Here is a 21,040-nt window from a genome sequence, read left to right as displayed (position 1 = left end):
ATAGTTTCACCAAATTTTTAATTAGGTTCTTGTATTTTTTTTCTTTTGATTAAGTTCTTACACTACTTTAATTTTATAATTAAATCTTTCATGATATAAAAAATATTAGAGTTAATTCAATATTTTTTCGTAAATTAAAAATATTTATAATTAAAAACTTAATAAATCTTTGACGGCATCTTACGTCGAACTTAAAATTTAAATAATCTATTGGATTTGTTATACTGCTGTAATCACTATTCAATGCAAAGTATTGAAGGCATTAATGGTCTCATTTTCCATCTTCTATGAAATCCACAACATATTTGACAAGTTTATATATGAATGAGACCCATCAGTATATAAAATAGTAAAGTATAGATTTTGTCTCTAATATTTAAGATAAGTTTTAAATGTATTTCTAATATTTTAATTATTCTATTTAAGTTTTTAATATTTTAAAATTAATTTAATGTTATTTTATCACTAGAAATTCGTTAACAAAAATTGAGACGATTTTAAAATGTTAGAGACATAAATAGAATAAAAACGTGGGAACAAAAACGATACATAGAAATAAATTTTAATTTTATCTTTCAATAATATCAATTTTTTACTATACATAATATTCAATTATTTTTTAATCACATCTAAATAAGTTACACTTAATCACATTGCTTTCATTCTAAATAATTTTATTTTTTTATAATTTTATACTTAAAATTATAAGTTAATATAAAAATATAAAAATTTTATTTAGAATGAAAGTAGTGTGATTAAGTATAATTTAATTAGATGTGATTAAAAAATAATTGAATATTATATACAGTAAAAAATTGATATTATTGAAGAATAAAATTAAAATTTATTTCTATGTATTGTTTTGTCCCAACATTTTCGTTCTATTTAAGTTCGTAACGTTTTAAAATTGTCTCAATTTTGTCCTACCATTAATTCTGTTAATGAATCCAGAACAATATTGAACCAATTTTAAAACGTTAGAGAATTAAATAAGACGATTAAACGTTAGTGATAACTTCAAAACTTATCACAAACGTTACGAATAAAAACAATTCTTTACTCTATATAAAATTACATAACAAACAAATAAATAAGAGTGGAGTTTGATGAGTCTAATTCTAATAAAGCACACCTTACTATTCGGCAAAGCAACCCCTTCTTTTTTTGCCTTTTTTGTATAAGTAACTAAAAGGTTCCCAATTCAATTGGAAAAGCAATATTTGTTTATGTTAAATTTCTATTGCGATCATTTGTCATGTTGTGAAATTATTATTATTATTATTAACCTGTATGTGCAAAATATCTAAATAGAAAGTCTCAGAAATCAGCCGTTTTAATTAAATTTAGTCATTATTTAGTCAGTAAATATTATTTTTTTCTCAAATGTTTGATAAAATTTTACTTTTGTTGTTTGTTTCTTTTTAAATGCTGGTTGTTTGTTTATTTAAAATCTTAAAAAATGCTGACTCTCTAACATTGCTAATATCAAAATAATAGTTTAGTTTGTCTAGCACCTAACTTAGAAGTTAAGACTCTGATAATAAATACACCACATCTAATAAATATTAATCTAACTCTTGGTAGCTAGTTATCCTATTATAGTTTAGGAGTTAGGAGACCACTTGGGCCATTAACCACATCTAATAAGTAATAACTCATTTCCCATAATCAAAACCAAAATTTTAATTCTCAAAAACTTGGAAAATGATTTTGAGAAATGATAATTATGGGAAAATGCAAAAGAATGAATTTCTAGAATTGAGTTGAGAAGTAGAGAAAAGGGATGAATGTAAAGGGTTAACTTATCAAAGATTAATAATGAATCTCAATGAAATTAGTTACAGAAACTTTTATATATACAATAAGCTATAACTAACTAATACTAGTAAACTAATCACAATTTGACAAGTGTAACATACTAACTAACTACATTATCAAAATTGTTAAGTTAACTAACTCTTTTTAGCTCATCTAACTAACTCATACTTCACATAATTAGCATACTATATCATGTAATATTTCTCCACAAAAGCACAATATGTTTGGTCATTTCATATAGAACTGGATTTGCCACCATGAAGAGTGCACAATGATCATCACTGTATAAATTAAAGTAAAAGACTCTAGATTATGATTAACACTAAATGTGTGTAGTAAGTGCAGAAGCCATAGGCCCTCACATGTTACATTAGCCATGACACAATACTCAACCTTTGATGAAGATCGAGAAATCACAATCTATTTTGTGCTTTTTCATGGCACTTATATGCCTTGGAGTCAATGAGATTAAGGGTGCACAGCAGCGTTTCTTGCTGTGTTAAAAATATTCAACCTAAAATTATTTTAAGTATAAAGAAGTTGTGTTAAAATTTTTTAAATTTAAAAATATTTACCACTAATTAATATAAAAATTTAAATTTTAACGCATTTATTGCCAAGAAAAAATTTAAAATACTTTTATATTGAATAATGGTAATTTTTATATTAATATAATATTTTATTATTTTTACTTTTTTATTTACAAAATTTAAAAAATAAAAAATATTAAATATAAAAACATAAACCAAACCCAACCTTAAATTCTGCAGTAAATTAAATTAAAGTCCGTGATAGTTGGACACTACATGTGGGGTCGTTGACCATCAAGTTGGTATATAATTGGGATTAAGAAAATCAGTGGGTTACTTAGATGGTTTTAGTACAAGGACACAGATCTCATGTATTGGCTTTTCATTTTTTATGGCTCTGCAAAATGACTTTTCTTACACTCAAAGTGGCACTGATTAATACTCATTTCTCCATTAGGAGTTGGATGGCTCAACTCAACCAAATTTCCCGATTAATCAAATTGGAAATTAAACAATTCTAGTATTAATTATGGTATATATATATGAGCAATGAGTTCTAATTAAGTTGTTTCATAGTCAGGTTGGTAATGAGTTTTCCACATACCTGTCAACAATAATACGCAACATCATTTTGCTTTATTATGAGAAATTAAGTAAACCTGTTAAATCATTCTTCAAATTTTATTTGTAATTTAATTTACTTATTTTTGTTATTGAAATGTTGATGACATGTTAGTTATAGAGGCATAACTAATATTTTGGAATCTTTAATGACTAGTTGACATGACGATTAAAACAAATGTCTTCACCTTTTATCATATATTTTTAAGTTTATAGTGAGTTTGGCGGTGACTTGTGAATCAAGTAATGAAAAAAAAAAATGAAGCTAGTCCTAAGAAAATCATGTCCATAATATATATGATTTCAAACCAAAAAATAAAAAATAAATGGCAAGTGATAAGTGATAAGTGTAACAATTAAATTGATGATGATTTATTTGTGCATATAAATATTTTTTTTTATAAAAAAATTGAAAAGACATTGGAATTGATCATAGAAGAGATGAGCCATCCTTACTTAGATTATTATTCTTTACACCGTTTTTAGAAATTAGAATAAGAATTCTTCTAATATCAAAATATTTTTTTGACATATATAGTTTATTAATGTATTTGTTATTCGAAGTTTTTCTCATAAAATATGTATCTATCATAAAATGATAATTTTGAGTTATAAGTCGGTTTAAGATATTTTTGTCGAAAGTTTTTTCGTAGTTGTAATCAAGTTAAACTGAAAGTAAATAAAGACATACTTGTAAAAATATTTCAATACTCGTGTAAGCAAATATTATACGTATATAGAATAATAAAAGATTTTTTTTCAAAAATATTAAATTATATTTTATTAATTATTGAAAAATAAAATATAAAGATGTCCAAAAGTAGAACAGCATAATAAAAAGTGAGAATTTCTTAAAATAATATACTGAAGGTATTCATCCAACAGTGCAGTGCATGATCAAAAAATAAAGAAAAATTTTAAAGAAGAAAAAATGATAAATCAAATTGAATGAAACTAAGAGATTGTCTCATGGAGATGACGATTTAAACTGAAAGTTCTTTGGATTTCACGCAGCAACTTGACAGAGCTTGCTAGAATGCAGACAGCATTGAAGTAGAATCTTAAAAAATTAACTAGTTACGAGCTTTTCAGCAGTTCCAGCAAATGATGGTAAGCAATTGAGGATTACGGTCAGCATTCTTCAACGGATTAAGCATCTCTATTGATGCAGTTCACTATGTCCAAAACTTGTTAGGACTCTGAGGAGAAAGACAATCACGAAGATAACTCTGAGACTATACTTCTTTGATTCTAGAGCAATCGATCAAACAATGAGTGATTGTTTCTGTTGCTTCATGACAGTAGGGGCATATTGGCGATATAGATGAGATGCGGTGGTGAATCTAAGCAAGCATCGAAGCCGAACATGGAGAGCTTTTTAGATAAATAGCTTAATTTTGTGAGACAAGTTCAACTTTCATAGATCATTCCACGGTTTTTTCTGCTGCATATAATTAGGGAAAAGCTCCAGAGGTGGATGGTGAAATAAATAGCCAATTCTGTAACCTGAAGCTGTATCATATTGCTTGGATTTGTTCAAATTTCATTGCAGTTTGTCCCTACTCTGCTAAATTTTAACTGACAAAATCCTATCTGCAACATCTTGGAGAAATAATTCTTAAATGAGATTCTAATTCCAATTCATGTTTTTAGTAATTAGGTCTTTAACTCTTAGAACTAACTCATAAATAGCCTGTCAGTTTGGCATGTCAGAAATCATTAAAGAATACAGAGAATGCAGCCAAGGATCCTCAAAGGTTTGGATATTCTCTCCAGTACCCACAGCCTAATTAAAACCTTTTTCAACAATCTTTCAGCCTTCATGTATGCTCCTCCATCTTCAAGAAGGTAAGACTCTAATTTTTGCAGTTATAACATTACCATTACTAAAGTATTTACCTCTTAGGATTTTGGATAATAGGGAAGTAGGCTGTGTTACGAGTCGCCAAAACTGTTTGCCTAAAAGCGCCAGATTTTAGATTCTGAGATCTTTAAATGCAAGGCCTCCTTCTCTTCGTGGGCGAGTCATAGTATCCCAGGTAATCCAAGCCATCCGTCTTTCAGAACCTTGCTGTCCCCACCAGAACTGAGAAAGTAGAGAGTGAATTTCTGAACTTAAACCATCAAGCAACTTGAAGCTAGACAATGTATAAATAGGAATAGCTTCTCCCACTTTTTTAAGCAATACCTGTCTACCACCCGATGATAGAAGATTGCGCTTCCACCCTTAGATTCTTTTTCAAACTTTTTTCGATTTAGAGACTGTAAAAGACAAACCAATGTATCTATCCTGGCCTCAAATATGATTAATATTCATAGAGTTAGCTAGTAGTGTACGAGTAGTGGAGGGAGTATTGTGACTAAAGAATACAGCAGATTTATTAAGATTTACCCTTTGACCACTGATGCTTTCATAAGAATTCAATAAATGCAGGATGTTTGAATATGCTTCATGATTAACCTTACAGAATAAGATGGAATCATCAGTAAAGAGGAGGTGGTTGACTTTGGGACATCACCTATGTATCTGAAGACCCTGAATTAGTCTGTTTTGTTCTGCCTTGTATAGCAAGAAGGAGTGACCTTCTGCACAGAAAAAAAAAAGATAGGGAGATAGAGGATCTCCTTGTCAAATACCTCTATTTAGTTTGAAGAAACCATAGGGTTGTCGTTTCACAATGACAGAATAAGAAACAGTTGTCACTAATTCTCGAATCCACATGATGTATCGGGAGTCAAAACCAAACTTCTCCAATATAAACCAAAGAAAGTGCTATTCCACCCTATCATATGCTTTACTCATATCTAATTTTAGCGTCATTTTATTTTCGAGTCCTTTTTTTTGTTCTTCAAGTAATGCATAATTGCATACACTCATGAGCAATTAAAATATTATCAGAGATTAATCTGCCTTTAATAAAAGCACTCTACATAGGGTTAATTAGTATATTCATCATACCCTGAAGTCTATGTACAAGTACTTTGGAGATAATTTTGTAAAAGACTGAGGATAGACTTATTGGTCTTACCTGAGTCATATCTTTAGAATCAGAAATCTTGAGAATAAGACAGTTCTGAGTGTGGCTAAAACCCTTTAAAATTCTGTCCCATGAAAAGAAGCTCTTAACTGCTCGAAACACATCACCACTAGGTATGTTCCAGAAGTTTTGAAAAAAATTTGTTGTCATATCATCATTTCTTGGAACATTTTGAGGTTCAGTAAACAGAAGTTCAAGGTTCTCATGACAAGTGAAGGAAAAGATGTCATTGAAATAAAATTCAGTCATAGAAACAATACCAGCATTTGAAGTAGCCACTCACCATCATTGCCAGTTAGTTGCCAAATTTTATTTCTTCGGGTTCGATTTCTAAATTTCTAATAGAAGAAAGATGTATTATGATTACCGGATTTGAGCCATTTGACTCTAGACTTATCTTTCCAATAAGATTCCACATTTTGCAATGCTTTCTCAAGTTTGTCCTCTATTTCTAAAACGATGTCGCCTCCATGAATTCCTACTAAATGAAGTTCCTCTAATTCAGACTGCAGTAAATCAATCACCACTTTCGAATTAGATCTGTGTTCTTGCTGTCATCTGACAATCTTATGCCGATAATACTTTATTTTTTTGAGTTAGGATATACATGGCCGAACCATCAATCTGTTCATACCAAACCTCTCTAACAATCTGCCTTATTTCATCATTGAAACTCCATCTTTCTTGAAATTTGAATCGCCGTTTAGATCTCTCAGTTCTCGGATTAGAGTTTAAGAGAAGAGGGGAGTGATCCGTTTTAATTCTCACAGTCTAAGAATCGATGCATTGGGATAGAGTTACTGCCAATTAACTGCTACCAGTAGAGGTGTTCATGGATCGGATCCGATCCGCATATACGCGGTGTTTATCCGATTTTGATCCGAAAATTGCAAATATGGATCCGATCCGCAAGGCTTTCGGATCGGATCAGATCCGCACACTAATCGGATCGGATTTCGGATTTTGTGTTGCTATCCGCATATCCGTGTATCCGCAAAAATAAAGAAATAAATAACTAAATATTCTTTTTATGTTTTATTTCAACTAATAATTATCATATATGTTATATTATTTTAATTTATTATTTAAGAAAAGTATGTTTAATATTTTTTTAAGAGTAAACATATTTATAAGAATAGAAAAAATGAATTTTATTGATTTTTTTAATAAAAATAAGCTTTTAAAAATATTTTTGTGTTTTGCGGATATATCCGATATCCGATCCGCAAATGTGCGGATCGGATCCAATATTAAAAACTGCGGATATTGGATCCGATCTGATCCGATGATTTCTCGAATCGGATCTAAATTTTGGCTATATCCGATCCGATCCGATTCGATCCGCATTCACCCTTAACTACTAGAAATTAGTTCAATCTTTTTTGTATCAACTCATTATTACTCCGCGTATTCAACTAAGTAAATGCTTTTCCAATCATACCAATATAAATTGGGAAATTATCGTTAATAAAGCTGTTAAAAGATTATTAAAAATATAAGATGTTATGTACATGATACGTGAGTTATAAGATATGTAAAGTTAGAGCATAAGACATTAAGACTCGTACTTTGTTAAAAGGTAGAGAATATTAAATCATTAGTTTAATGAGTTGAAATAATTATATTGATGTTATGATGTGTAATTGTTAAGTTGATCGTAATTATCATTATTAAGATTGTCTATTATGAGCTGAAAATGAATAATTGCATTAAAACAAATAAAATCGAGTCATAACTGTTGTAGCATTTGAATGGCTCAATGTTCAATAAATCAAAGAATGAAAATTAAAAGGTTATCCTAGCTATTCAATTATTTTTTTGAATAATATAAACAACGAATTTTAAATTTAGTTATTATTAAATATTAATTACTCATGTCACTAATTAAATTTAGAATTAATTTACTTTTTTAAGTTTATTATTTATATTGTTTAACAATATTATTATCTACATATAGACTTTTTTTTATTAGATAGATAATGATTTTTTTGAATAATGTGAACAATTTATTCTAAAATTGGCTTAAAAAAAAATAAAAATACACTACATCTCAAATTATCCACCTAAATCTTAATATTAGGATAACCATCTACACATCTAGTTAATTTAACATCCGATATATTTATTATTCATATTATCGTGAGCAGCCGAGGTATGAAGATTCCTTCCGCTAACATTCGGTTTTGATGGAGAGTTATATGTGGTTCTGGGTGAAGGATGAAACACCTCGGCGAAATGAAACACTACGGTAGGAGCACCTGTAAAAAGCGAATAAGACGTTAAGAAAGCGATGTAAAAAAGAAATAAAGTGGATTGTGTGACCTGTCGTTCTTCAAGTTTATTGGTTCGTTTATATAAATAAGTGAAGTGTTAGTTTTTTTTTGTTTTTTCCGATCTTTTAGTAATATTGTGGGTGCCGTTATTATTGGTAACGGACTGTAGATAATATTTGACTAATTTAAAACGGTAATCGAATTGTGTAATTGAGCTCTTTTGCTATAATTCTCGAACTGTTTGGTCAGTTTTGATTTGATCTTATTTTCAAATTTATAAGGTACACGTTATTTAGTATTTTCATTGTCTACCTATATTTTTTTTATAAATATTGAATTAATTTACCTCTAATTTGATACGAGATTTAAGCGATTAATTTAGATTTTAAATACTATGAAATAATAAAGTAACGTAGAATTTGACTTGGTTAAAAAAATATCATATAAATGATAAATAACACATGATAGTGATCCGACCTATCAAAATGTTAACCTAAAATATGAAACTTGTTGCAATTGGACAACGAGACCCAAATTTAAAAGTTGTTAAAGAAAGTGTTCTGATGTGGTGAGCCTTCTATGGTGTATAGCTCGTCTTCTGTACGATTGATTTCGTTTGAAATGGGTTAGATATACGTCGACTCTTAAAAAAAATTGGTAATAATAGATACTTGTAAAAGCATTTTGATATTTAAGTAAATAAAAATAAAAAATAATATACTGTGTATTATTTAGAATGAATAATGCACCTCTTTTTTTCTTAAGGTTATTTGTTATATAAAATATTTAAGTCAACATAATGTTCAGACCCGTTTTTCTTTTATTTTCGTGACTTACCTATAGTAAAAATAATCACGTCTTATAAAATTTATTGTACTAATACCGATTTATTAGGCGGCTGATAATGAATTATAATGGATGAATCAGAAAATATTCAATTACTTAAACTGATATGATATAAACTATAAGCCAATATAATATGCTCGTAATTTTTTGTATAAAAAAATTGGAATGATTATTATAAAGATTCATAATGAAGCTCAAGAAAAAGACATTGGGCCATATTTTGCATATGAAACTCACACATATGAAAAATCATTTAATTACGAGGGCCTGATAAGTGACGAGGCATGCATGCTTTGTATCATATTTAAAATTCTGAAGAAAAGTCTATATTCGAAGCCTTTCCCTTTCCCTCTAAAATGGGTTGCTATCAAACAGAGAGAACTTAATAAGGAGAGTTCCTTTTCTAATATCTTAATAAAGAAGCACGAAAAGGACATGATCCCTACCTGGACTACAGCAGAGGTCTATTATATTCCGACTAATTGGGCCTGAGCTCCCAACATGGTTTTCATTTTCTAATTGGGCCTGGCCCAAGTCCAAAAAAGGTGAAGTTGTCCAGTTTCTTTGGTAAGCGGTGGGACCCAGGAATTTAAACAGCCCGTTACTTTATTGTTATTGTTATATTGTGAGGCGTGAGTCGTGACTCGTGAGCATTGAGCAACAGAGCCACCGCGCAACGCACAAAAAGTATCCGTTACTATACAACTCTCTTCCCTCTATCACTGCTCTCTCTTCATTTCGCAGATTTTCCTCTTCCGAAGAATCTGGTTTTCGGACTTAAAACTACGTCCTTCCGCATTTTCTCCGCCGTGTGATTCCATCTTCCTCCGCCTTCCACCACCGCCGAGCCGTCCTTCCTCACCTCCAAGTACTTATTATTTTCTTTTCTTTCTTACATCATGTTTCTTTCTCTCACGACAGTGTTTTTACTTTTTCGAAGAAATGCAGTTCAAACTGGAAAAGGAAAGATCAAGAACAAATAAAAACGAAAGAAAATAATAATACAAGAAAATTTAGGAACATCGCATCACATGAGCAGGGATTTCAAATCGCCATGGAGATTTAGTGGAGTTGCATAATTTTAGAAGCTTCGGATCGTGCTAGATTCTATCTAGATAGCTCAAACTGCATTTGTCACTTTTGTAAATCTCATTTCGTATCCTCATGAAGCGTGGATTTCCTTTTCCATTTTGTCCTTTAACTCGGAAACTTTATTAAAACGAGTATTAAGGCAGTGAGCTCATCCGTAAAAGCTAGCTTTCTTCCTGTTCATATTTGTTCTTTCGTATCTCTGTTTTTCAACCATTTTCTCTTTTTGGAAATTAAGAGTTGGAAAATGCTCTTGATGATGTGTGATCGGTGATAATAATTTTGCAGAGATTTAGAGAGGAGCACAATGGGGGAAACACCTCCAGCGGCAACACCGATGTCTAAGATACAGAGGAACCTTTTATGTACACCTGGTGGTGGTGCCAAATTTAAGGAGGAGAAGATTCGCGTAACGGTTCGTATGAGGCCACTCAACCGCAAGGAACAAGCCATGTACGACCTTATTGCCTGGGAATGCTTGGATGAGCACTCCATTATCTTCAAGAATCCAAATCAAGACAGGCCTGCCACACCATACACCTTCGGTATTTTCTCATGTTGCCTTCAAAAGTGCTCATGCGTTGCATGTATTATTACATCCTTTCTTTTCTTTCCATATATATAATGAGATTTAAACTTAGGCATCATGCATGTTACCCAAACCGTTCACACCACTAGACCAATCCTAGTTGCTTCCCATTACATATAATTTGATTTTGGTAACTGAACTTATTCATAAATAGGAATTTCCAAATTTAAATTCATGTTTCTTTATAAATGGAAATTACTGTCATCAATGTCGTTGATTCTTTTTCATTTAATGTTTGAATTTAAGTTTGTTGGACTGAAGCTAGTCGTCTTTTTTAAGTGTCAATTTCCTATTATAAAATACAACAAGTCTACAATTATTTTAATACTTTATTATGTCACAGATAAGGTTTTTGCTCCCTCATGCTCAACACAGAAGGTTTATGAAGAAGGGGCTAGGGATGTAGCTTTATCGGCACTTTCAGGAATCAATGGTAATTTTGAGCTAAACCTTACTTGAAGATTTTTTTTTCTCCCTCTCTTAGGGCCCTATTGAATGTTCCTTAACTTGTTTCCACCTTTTTAGCAACAATTTTTGCCTATGGGCAGACTAGCAGTGGAAAGACCTTCACAATGAGAGGCATCACGGAAAATGCTATTAAGGACATCTACAATTACATCAAGAATGTGAGTTACTCTTGATGCGTATTTTAGTTACATCTGCTGATGGCTATTTATGCATCAGTTAAAAAATTTGAAGAAAAGATGTTTTTTATTTATTTTATTTTATTTTTTGAATGATTTGAATCCTCCTATGAACAAGTGTAATTGCAATGATTCGTGGTAAATGCTTCCATTATGAATATATATTGATTTCAATTTACAGAAACCTGAAAGGCATTTCATCTTGAAATTCGCTGCATTGGAAATCTATAATGAGACAGTTATAGACCTTCTAAATCGTGAATCCGGCCCTCTTCGGCTTTTAGATGACCCAGAGGTATAGTTCACGTGTATAAATTGAATTAATTAATCAGATCCTTTGATAGTAATTGTTGATTTTCTTTGGATACAGAGAGGGACTATTGTAGAAAAGCTGAATGAAGAAGTAGCTAAAGATGGTCAACATTTAAGGCATTTAATTGGCATCTGTGAAGGTAATTATCAAACCTGGATTACTTTGTTAGTTTTTTTCTCTCTTCTTTATTGTGCATCTGTTGACATAGTGCTGCTGCTCAGATGTTATTTTTTTCACCATGGCAAATTTCTGATCTACATTTTCCTCCGTAGAGACCATACCATGAAGTTTGTAAAAAGAAATTTAGCATTTATATGTACCTTACACTCAATGTGAGAAGCTGTAATTATGTTATTAGAATGTAAATTGTCACTCAATATTTCCCTATTATTGTTCACCTATAAAATATTGTATCTGCAGCTCAGAGGCAAGTAGGGGAAACTGCTTTAAATGATAAAAGCTCAAGATCGCATCAAATAGTCAGGCTGGTAAGCTCTACTAATGAAATGTACTTTTTATTTATAAATGATATGTATGCATTTGAAGTGTTTCATCTCCATTAGGCTCTTCACTTCTCTCCATAATCAGTATTTATTTGTTTCTAACTTTCTATAAATATTTCAGACTCTCGAGAGCAGCCTTCGTGAAAGTTCAGGCCATGTGAAGTCTTACGTTGCCAGTTTGGTATGTATATCTGCATATCTTGACCTGAAATTCTTGATAATGAGATAATCATATTGATCACTGTGCTGTAACTTAATAGAATTTTGTGGATCTTGCTGGAAGTGAACGCATCTCTCAAACAAATACATGTGGAGTCAGATTGAAGGAAGGCAACCACATCAACCGAAGCTTATTGACACTTGCAACAGTCATTAGGAAGCTAAGGTAAGTCATTAATAGAGTTTTGAAACATATCCAAATAGGCTACGCTTTCTTATTTTACAAAATAGTCATAACAACCAGTATTACCAGCTATGATCATCAAAAGGCCTAAGTTCATCTAATACCTAACAAGGCATATCACACTGAAAAGTTGTTTGAGGAACTAAATTCAGGTGACTATATCTAGTTTGTGACAGCTTTTGTTTGAGGAAGTTGGGGTAATCTTAAATTGTATTCATTATTGCGATCTAGTAAAGATCTTTGGTGCTACTTGATTTGGTCAGTATAAAGGAGTCTAACTCTGCATTCGGAGGTTTTTTTTTGTTTTGCAGTGGTGGTAAACGTGGTCACATACCATACAGAGATTCAAAACTGACCCGAATATTGCAATCTTCAATAGGGGGAAATGCTCGAACAGCAATTATATGTACCATAAGTCCGTCCTTAAGTCACGTGGAGCAAACAAAAAATACTTTAACATTTGCTACCAGTGCAAAGGAAGTCGTTAATAATGCCCGTGTGAATATGGTATGAGTATGACATAAATGGCTAAACATGATTTGCTTGAAGAATAGATTAGTTAGTGTTACTTGTCTTAATCGTATTAGTTTCTCTTTTTTTAATTCTTTTATTTATTTATTTATTTATTTATTTATTTATTTTTGAGGGAAAGTGCATTACTTTCTTACACTTCTTTCGCCTGAAAATTTGGTTTCTAAAATAGAATCATGCAAAATTTGGTACTAAATGTCCCTTGACCCCAGATGTTAAGATTATCGATGGTACTAAATATCACTTGAGTGAAATCCCTCTTTTTGATAGCGTGATGATTGTTTTTCGACAGGTTGTCTCAGATAAGACACTAGTTAGACAGTTGCAAAAGGAAGTTGCCAGACTCGAAGGGGAGCTAAGAAGCCCTGAACTTTCTTCTTCATCTTCATGTCTAAGGTCATTGCTAGCTGAAAAGGAGTTAAAAATTACTCAGGTAAAAAATCTCAGTTATTGGTTGTTGGTCTTAAGTCGTAATGTCATTTAAAATATGAGTGTGTTTTTGCATTATCTCTTGGTTCAATATATATGTGGCCTTCTAGATGTGCCCGATGGTTTTATTGATTTCGCTCTAGGAAAGGAATATCACATCTTATAAAATAAAAAGGAAGATTTAAAAAGGAATATCACACCTTTTAGCGTTCAATAGGCTTTCATAAATGTATGTAAAACTGAAAAGGACCTAGAAAATAAGTACAGCAACTACTTACATAATAACAGAACACTTTTGCATTGCATAATGGAACAATCCTGAGAACTGGCTTTCAGATAAATGGGAAAGAGTTAACTGTCAAATAACCTACATAGTGACTTTTCTTGAGAATAATTGACAAACACAAATTTGTAGATGGAAAAGGATATGGAAGACCTGAGACGCCAGAGAGACCTTGCACAATCTCAACTTGAGCTTGAAAGAAGAGCAAATAAAGTTCATAAGGTATTTGGAACGATTATATTGCAAATTCTGATATCACATTACTTTAGCTTTTATTTATTCTTCTCAGTCACAATATGTATGATGCAGGGTTCAAATGATCATGGGTCCTCAGTGGTCAGATGTCTTTCTTTTCCTGAAGAAAATGAATCAGCAATTGGTAAACACACTCCTGACCGAAGAAAGGTAGTAGGTAGGCAGGCAATGCTAAAGAATTTATTAGCTTCCCCTGATCCATCCATACTGGTTGGTGAAATTCGGAAGCTTGAGCATCGGCAGCTGCAGCTTTGTGAGGATGCAAATCGGGCACTTGAGGTTCTGCACAAGGATTTTGCTACTCACAACCTTGGAAATCAGGAAACTGCTGAAACAATGTCAAAAGTACTGTCTGAAATAAAAGACTTGGTAATAGCTGGCTCTAGTCCAGAAGAAATTGTGACTGCAGATAAGGCTGACCTGATGAAAAAAATAAGCCAGTTAAAAAATCAAGGAAACACCATTGCATCTCTAGAAAGAAAACTGGAGAATGTTCAAAAATCTATAGATAAGCTGGTCTCCACTTTTGGTACGGAGGAGACACCAGACAGCAGCAAGACCCAGCTGAGAAGGAAAAAAATTCTTCCTTTCACCTTAAGCAACAGCCCAAATATGCAACACATAATACGTGCTCCTTGCTCACCTCTCTCCTCTTCTTGTAAAGCAATGGAACCTGAAATCGAGAACAGGGTACCCACAAACAATAATATTGGTGGTGGTACAGTTGCAAGGTTACATAAGGATAATCCGAGAAAGGGTGATGAAAGTTGTAATTCTATTCTATCAAGGGAAGGAAGCCCAGCTGCACGGCAATCAAAATCAGTGGATGTGAAAAAGATTCAGAAAATGTTTAAGAATGCTGCCGAGGAGAACATTAAGAGCTTTAAAGTTTATGTTACAGAGTTAAAAGAACTAGTGGCAAAACTGCATTACCAGAAGCAGCTTCTTGTTTGCCAGGTAATATATATTTCGCTACTTTTCTCTGCTAGTACTTACTTACTATGGTATGTTTATTCATCTTATTCTTTTTTGGTTAGCCTTTGCGTATCATGCTTGCCTAACTTAAATAGTAATTCATTGTGTTCGTTGAATAATATACTGGTGTTGACATTTTTCTGCCGTGTACTGGTTCTAGGTTTTGGAGCTTGAGGCTAACAAGTCTGCAAATGAAGAAACAGATACAACTGGTGGATCTCCCGTACCATGGGAGTTTCTATTTGAACAGCAGAGACAGCAAATTATCATGTTATGGCATTTGTGCCACATTTCTCTCGTGCACAGGACACAGTTTTATCTTTTGTTAAGGGGAGATCCTTCTGATCGGATATATATGGAAGTTGAATTTAGAAGATTGACATGGTTGGAGCAGCACCTGGCAGAGCTCGGGAATGCTAGTCCTGCACTTCTCGGTGATGAGCCTGCAGGCCATGTTTCAGCAAGGTGCACAGCTTACAAGAAATAGTGTCTTTCAAACTGTTAGCTCTATAAAATACTAATTGTGACTAATCTTGTTCTTTGTTTCCTTGTCAATGCACAGCATCAGAGCTCTAAGGCAAGAAAGAGAGTACTTAGCTAAGAGGGTGAACTCTAAACTTACAGCAGAGGAGAGGGAACTACTTTATGCAAAATGGGAAGTTCCTCCAGTAGGAAAACAAAGGAGACTGCAATTTATAAACAAATTGTGGACTGACCCTTACGACATGCACCATGTGCAAGAAAGCGCTGAAATTGTAGCGAAGCTCATTGATTTCTGTGGATCTGATGAAAATAGCAAGGACATGTTTGAATTAAACTTTGCAAGCCCTTACAATAAGAAAACATGGGGTGGATGGAACTTCATATCCAATCTTCTAAATTTGTAAACACAATATTATCCAACCACTTTATTTTAAAAGTATTTTAAATGCTCCAACAAATTATATTGCATTTTTTCTCAAATAACTCATCCGAGCCGCACTCTTAACCTCCCAAATAGATGTTAGAGGAGTGATGTACTGATGTTGCAACTTTTGATAATGCTGTTGTGAAATAAATAAGAGAGATGTTCTAAATATAAAATAAAAATATGTAAATAGAAGACTCTAATATTAATATAATTAACTCGATAAAATAATTTATATATTTATATGCAGTAATATAAAGATAGATAGAGAGAAATTATTAATAGTGTATAAAGAGAGAAGATAATTTTATGAGTTAAACCCCAAAGTGGTCTCTGAGATTCACGGTTTGCACCAATTTAATCCTTGACTTACCAATTGCACAATTTATGTCCCCGACTTTCTTAAAATTGCACCAAGGTCGTCCCTAGCCACATCTCCGGGCAAATTAACTGCCGCCGGCAGTGACCTGGCACTAAGAAGCCATGCTGGCATAGATAACGGGAAGCTGAGATGGCAATTGAAACTGTTTGATCCAATGTGGTCCTATTCCTAGTTTTAATCCCAATTTCTACCATGGCATCGTTACCCTTCTTCATCTTCTTCTCTCTGCCCAGCAACATTCTTCATTGTCTCAGTTGTTGTTACTCGTTGAACTGAAACGAAAACCATGATTGGGTGTGCGAGTCAGGGTCAAGGAAGCTCTACACGATCGACAACGAGAATGCGGAGTCGGACCAGACCGTCGCGGGTACCAGAGCAGTGTGGGTGCGGCTGCCGGCCGGTGCTTCGTTGGTCCGAAACAACTACCAACCCAGATATTCCCTTCTTTGGTTGTCCAAATTACAATGTGAGTTTTTGGGTTGAAAAATTGATTACTGGTTTTCTGTTCTTTCCTTCTTATGATATCTCATATTCAGACTAGGGGCAAAACATGGTGTGGATTTTTTCTCTGGGCTGATGATGTAGAAGAAAAAGAGGAACATGAAAGAAGAGTGGATGCAACTGCAGTTGACAATGAGCAAGTCAGAGTTAATTTAGCCTGAAAGATTAGAAAATTGGAAGCTGAAGTGAGGACCCAAAAATCTATGATACAATTCTTAGGCATAGTGGTGTTTTTCACTGTAGTTGCTGTATTGATTATGACTTTGAAATTCTGAAGTTCTGACAATGTTGTATGTAATGTGTTCATGGATGAATGAAAGTAAAAGGTGGTTTTTTATCTTGAGATATATGCCCTGTTTTTGATTGAGTGGTCATCATAAAGAGAAATAATTACAGATCATCTGACATCATAATAGCATAATGCATAATTACAAAAGTAGCAAAGATAAACCTGTTTGAGTTGCAAACATTAAAGGAATAGAAGAAGTGCCACAGCATAGTTATCAAGGCTGGCAATACAAAAGTTTTGACAATTGTCCTAAACAAAACAACTATCTACTAACTGCGTTTAACAAAATAACAAAGTACTGTCCTAAACATCCTAATGTCAAAGTCATGAATTGTTCTTTTTCCTTGGTGCTTTGAAACCGGGAGTTGGAACAAACTTCATAAAATTGTGCAATCTGGAAGATGTAGCCACACTGGCTCCTTGCATTGGATCCACACCAATGGATTGAGGTGGTGGTGAGCTCCTCCTTTTGGTGGGCAACTTCTGTGGCCTTGATGGTGGAGCTGTAGCAGGTCCTGCTATGTCCTACAGCAGATAAACAGTTCAAGACATGAGTCAAGATAACAACAAAATTATACTTTTGTTATGTTGTAATGTGGAGAAGTATGTTACCTGTGATCCTTCGTAGTTTGGTTGTGATATGTCAATTTCCACAGCAGGAGGTTCATCAGCTGGTGCAGCAGCAATTTGAGGTTGAGGGCCAGCCTCAGAAGTAGAAGGAGCAGCATTTGTTTTGGCTTTATCTGAAGCAGCCTTTGCAGCTGCAACAGCAGCAGCTACTTCATCCAGTCTCTTCTTTGAACACCCTCTCTTAGTATGCCTTTTTACCCCACAATACCTACATGTGAATGGCTTCAAATGCCTTTTCAAACTTCCACTAGGTTTAGCTTTCTTATTACCACTGTTGCCCTCATCAGCATCTTTTCTCCTTTTCTTTGTCAAAGCTCCAGGCCTCCTCCTAATGTTAGGGGCCTGTGGTTGAGTGTACAAGGATTTCTTCCACAATGATTGGCCAGAAAGAGGGTTAATGTGATGGACATAAGTCTTGTTGTATGTCTCCATAGTACACAGTTGGTGACAAAAGTCTTCCGGCCTCTTGTTTACCCTTGCAAGGGCAGCACAGGCATGAACACATGGAATGCCTACAGTTAGTAACACAAACATTCAGTGTTAGACAATCACGGTTTTTAGTATACACAAAATGTTAATGATGAAATTAAAGAGTTTGAGGTGTGTCACCGGTCAGCATCCAGAATTGGCAAGTGCATAGCCTTTTTCCAAGATCCACCACCATGTTTGTTGGATGGCCATGAACCTCAAATTTTTCATAGTCTTCATCACCGGTCCAGATAGGCATCCAGTTCTTTGATTCTTTTCTGATTTTATCTAGGCGACTTTGAATTACAGGAGGGAGTATGCCAACATGATTTACCAGTTTTACCTTATTCTTCGCAATAGTTCTCATCACAAACATTCTCACCTCCTCAAGTAATGTGATTATGAGTTTGCTTCTGGCCTCTTTGATTCTTGCGTTGAAAACCTCACAGGCATTGTTGCAAATGTTGTCCAGTTTTGCCCTATGGCTGAACTGGGACTTTGTCCATGACTCTCTAGGCCATTTATTGAGATATGCCCAAGCCTCCTCATTTACCCTCTTAATATTTTTCATATTATCGATGAAATCCTGGAATGTTGTTGATCTGGCACTTTCCCAAAGTAGTCCCCTCAACTCAAGCTCCTTCCATTGTTTGTTGAAGTTCCTCCAGAGGTGCCAAATGCAAAAACGGTGGTGAACTCTTGGCATCACATCCTGGACAGCTTGAATTAAACCTTGCAGGACATTGATACACTATGTTTCAGAAACAAAAACTAAGGTAACCACTTTTATCGTGCCACAGAACAGTCCCTGAGTTTAAATAAGTGACCCTAATCTAGTCCCTGACTTTCGCATTTTAATACAATTTAGTCCCTTCAGTTATGTGTAAAGTGCACGATTTGTCCCTTGTGCTATTTGGATGTAACTAATAGTGCATATCAACAACCAACATCATGCATACAAAATCCAGGGAACATATATAACATGAAAGTTAACAGTACATCAAATTTAACAATACATGAAATTTAACATTATTCTCATCAAATTTAAAAGTACATGAAATTTAAAAGTACATTATTCCATCAAATTCACTTACATCCAGAGAATCAAAGATTGTTAAAAGTACATGAAAGTTAACATTACCTTCTGCATATCAGAAATAAAGCACCATCCATTAGTTTTGTAGTCTCCAAGATCAGCATGAAGCAGCTCCAGGAACCATCTCCAAGTCTCTGTATTCTCTATTTCAACTATAGCCCAGGCAATCACGTAAATGTGATGATTGGCATCTTGTGCAACAGCAGCTAAGATCTTACCTCCAAATTGTGTCTTCAGAAATGCCCCATCAAGCCCAATCAAGGGGCGACAACCTGCCTTAAATCCCATCTTGCAACCATACAAACAAACGTACATCTTATCAAATATGACGTCTCCATTTGGTTGAGGTTCGACACATAACTGTACCGTAGATCCAGGATTTGTCTTGAGTAAAGTTTCAGCATAGTCCCTTAGTTTCGCATATTGTGCCTTCTCATCCCCGTATACTACATTTCTTGCATCTACCAGTGCCCTTGCAATAGAATTTCTATTCAGAATAAGGTCACACTTTGTTCTGAAGTACACAGCAGCCTCGCATTGCTTGAAATTGGGGTATTTCCTTACCTTTTTCACTAATTTACTAGCAACCCAAGCCCTATTAGCAGCCCTGTTGGTGTTTTCCCTTGCACAAGTATGGTCGTCGTTGAAAGTCTTGATTTGCCAACATGAGTCATCACAGTCCCTTGAGGCATACACAACCCAGGCACACTCTTTCACTTTGCACACAGCCCTGCATCGAATGTTGTCATTTTTTTTGAACTTAATTCTCCTCCCCTCTTGGATAGTATACTCTCTTACAGCTTCTCTGAACTCATACTTGGTGTTGAATTTCATACCTACTTGTAGATGTAGCTCACCGAATCTTGTACTATTTCTAAATATTGGAAACTCATCTGACTCCTCATCAGATTGAAGCTCATCCTCAGAATTAGGAGGAGTCTTCATCTCCTCTGAGTGCCAAGAATTAGCACCATCAGATTCTGCACCTGGGTCAAGAGCTTCATACACATCAATAATCCCTAGAGTTCCCACAAATCCCAAGTCCACCTCTCCATCTGACACATCTTCAACTAATGCATCATCTGGTTGCATTATGTTCTCTTTTGTCTTAGCAGCAGCATATTTAGCTCTCTTGGTGTCCTTTACTTTCTTATTTATTGGTTTGGACATACTTGAATTATCTTCACTGCTAGAGCTATCTTCTTATATTTGCTTAAAGGAACTATCCTCTAAACTATCATCATCACTGGAATCATCATTTACAGTTAAGTCAACATGAAGAGCTCCCTTGCCCTTATTAGCAGACCTTCTATATGATCCAGCAGCCTGAGATCTTGTAATTCTCCTTGGTAAAAACTAAGGTTTGGACTTTATTTTTTATTTGCCTTTATCTTTGGTTGTGGAGCATGCCTTGGTAGTCTCTCTCAGCTTGGTTTTCAGGCTTGAGTTGGGTTTTTGATTGGGCTTTTCAGTCAATTTGGGCTGGGAGATGGATGTTGGATTGGGCTTTGACTTAGGCTTTGGCTTTGCATTAGAATTGGGCTTCAGATTGGGTTTCTCATGAGCCCTAGCAGGCATTGGATTTGGGGTTGTGTTATCATCAATGGGTTTTAGAATAGTGGCAGGG

The 21,040-nt window shown here is 33.9% G+C and overlaps 2 protein-coding genes across 5 annotated transcripts; one reads left to right on the top strand and one right to left on the bottom strand.

The window, feature by feature from the left end:
- Positions 1 to 9,795: 9,795 nt before the first annotated feature.
- Positions 9,796 to 16,027, top strand: LOC130946051 (kinesin-like protein KIN-7B). 4 transcript variants are annotated; one of them, XM_057874752.1, is made up of 15 exons: positions 9,796 to 9,994; positions 10,504 to 10,760; positions 11,148 to 11,237; positions 11,330 to 11,430; positions 11,630 to 11,743; positions 11,819 to 11,900; positions 12,182 to 12,249; positions 12,386 to 12,445; positions 12,525 to 12,649; positions 12,979 to 13,174; positions 13,491 to 13,631; positions 14,043 to 14,132; positions 14,220 to 15,122; positions 15,301 to 15,605; positions 15,703 to 16,027. In XM_057874752.1, exons 2-15 carry the CDS (start codon positions 10,523 to 10,525, stop codon positions 16,025 to 16,027), a joined length of 2,838 nt encoding a protein of 945 aa, XP_057730735.1. In that variant the 5' UTR covers positions 9,796 to 9,994; positions 10,504 to 10,522. The 4 variants fall into 4 exon arrangements, with proteins under 4 accessions (XP_057730735.1, XP_057730729.1, XP_057730723.1 ...); XM_057874746.1 differs by having other exon boundaries at positions 10,504 to 10,802; XM_057874740.1 differs by having other exon boundaries at positions 14,043 to 15,122.
- A 1,516-nt stretch (positions 16,028 to 17,543) lies between these two features.
- Positions 17,544 to 20,583, bottom strand: LOC130983841 (uncharacterized). Its single transcript, XM_057907558.1, has 4 exons — positions 19,459 to 20,583; positions 18,459 to 19,068; positions 17,832 to 18,361; positions 17,544 to 17,744 (listed from the first exon to the last, which is right to left on the bottom strand). The coding sequence occupies exons 1-4, from the start codon at positions 20,581 to 20,583 to the stop codon at positions 17,544 to 17,546; spliced, it is 2,466 nt and encodes an 821-aa protein (XP_057763541.1).
- Positions 20,584 to 21,040: the final 457 nt, after the last annotated feature.

The sequence above is a fragment of the Arachis stenosperma genome, chromosome 1 (assembly GCF_014773155.1).
Source record: "Arachis stenosperma cultivar V10309 chromosome 1, arast.V10309.gnm1.PFL2, whole genome shotgun sequence".
Taxonomy (NCBI): Eukaryota; Viridiplantae; Streptophyta; class Magnoliopsida; order Fabales; family Fabaceae; genus Arachis; species Arachis stenosperma.
The sequence above is the reverse complement of the archived record's forward strand: the minus strand, read 5'-3'. Positions and strand labels throughout refer to the sequence as shown.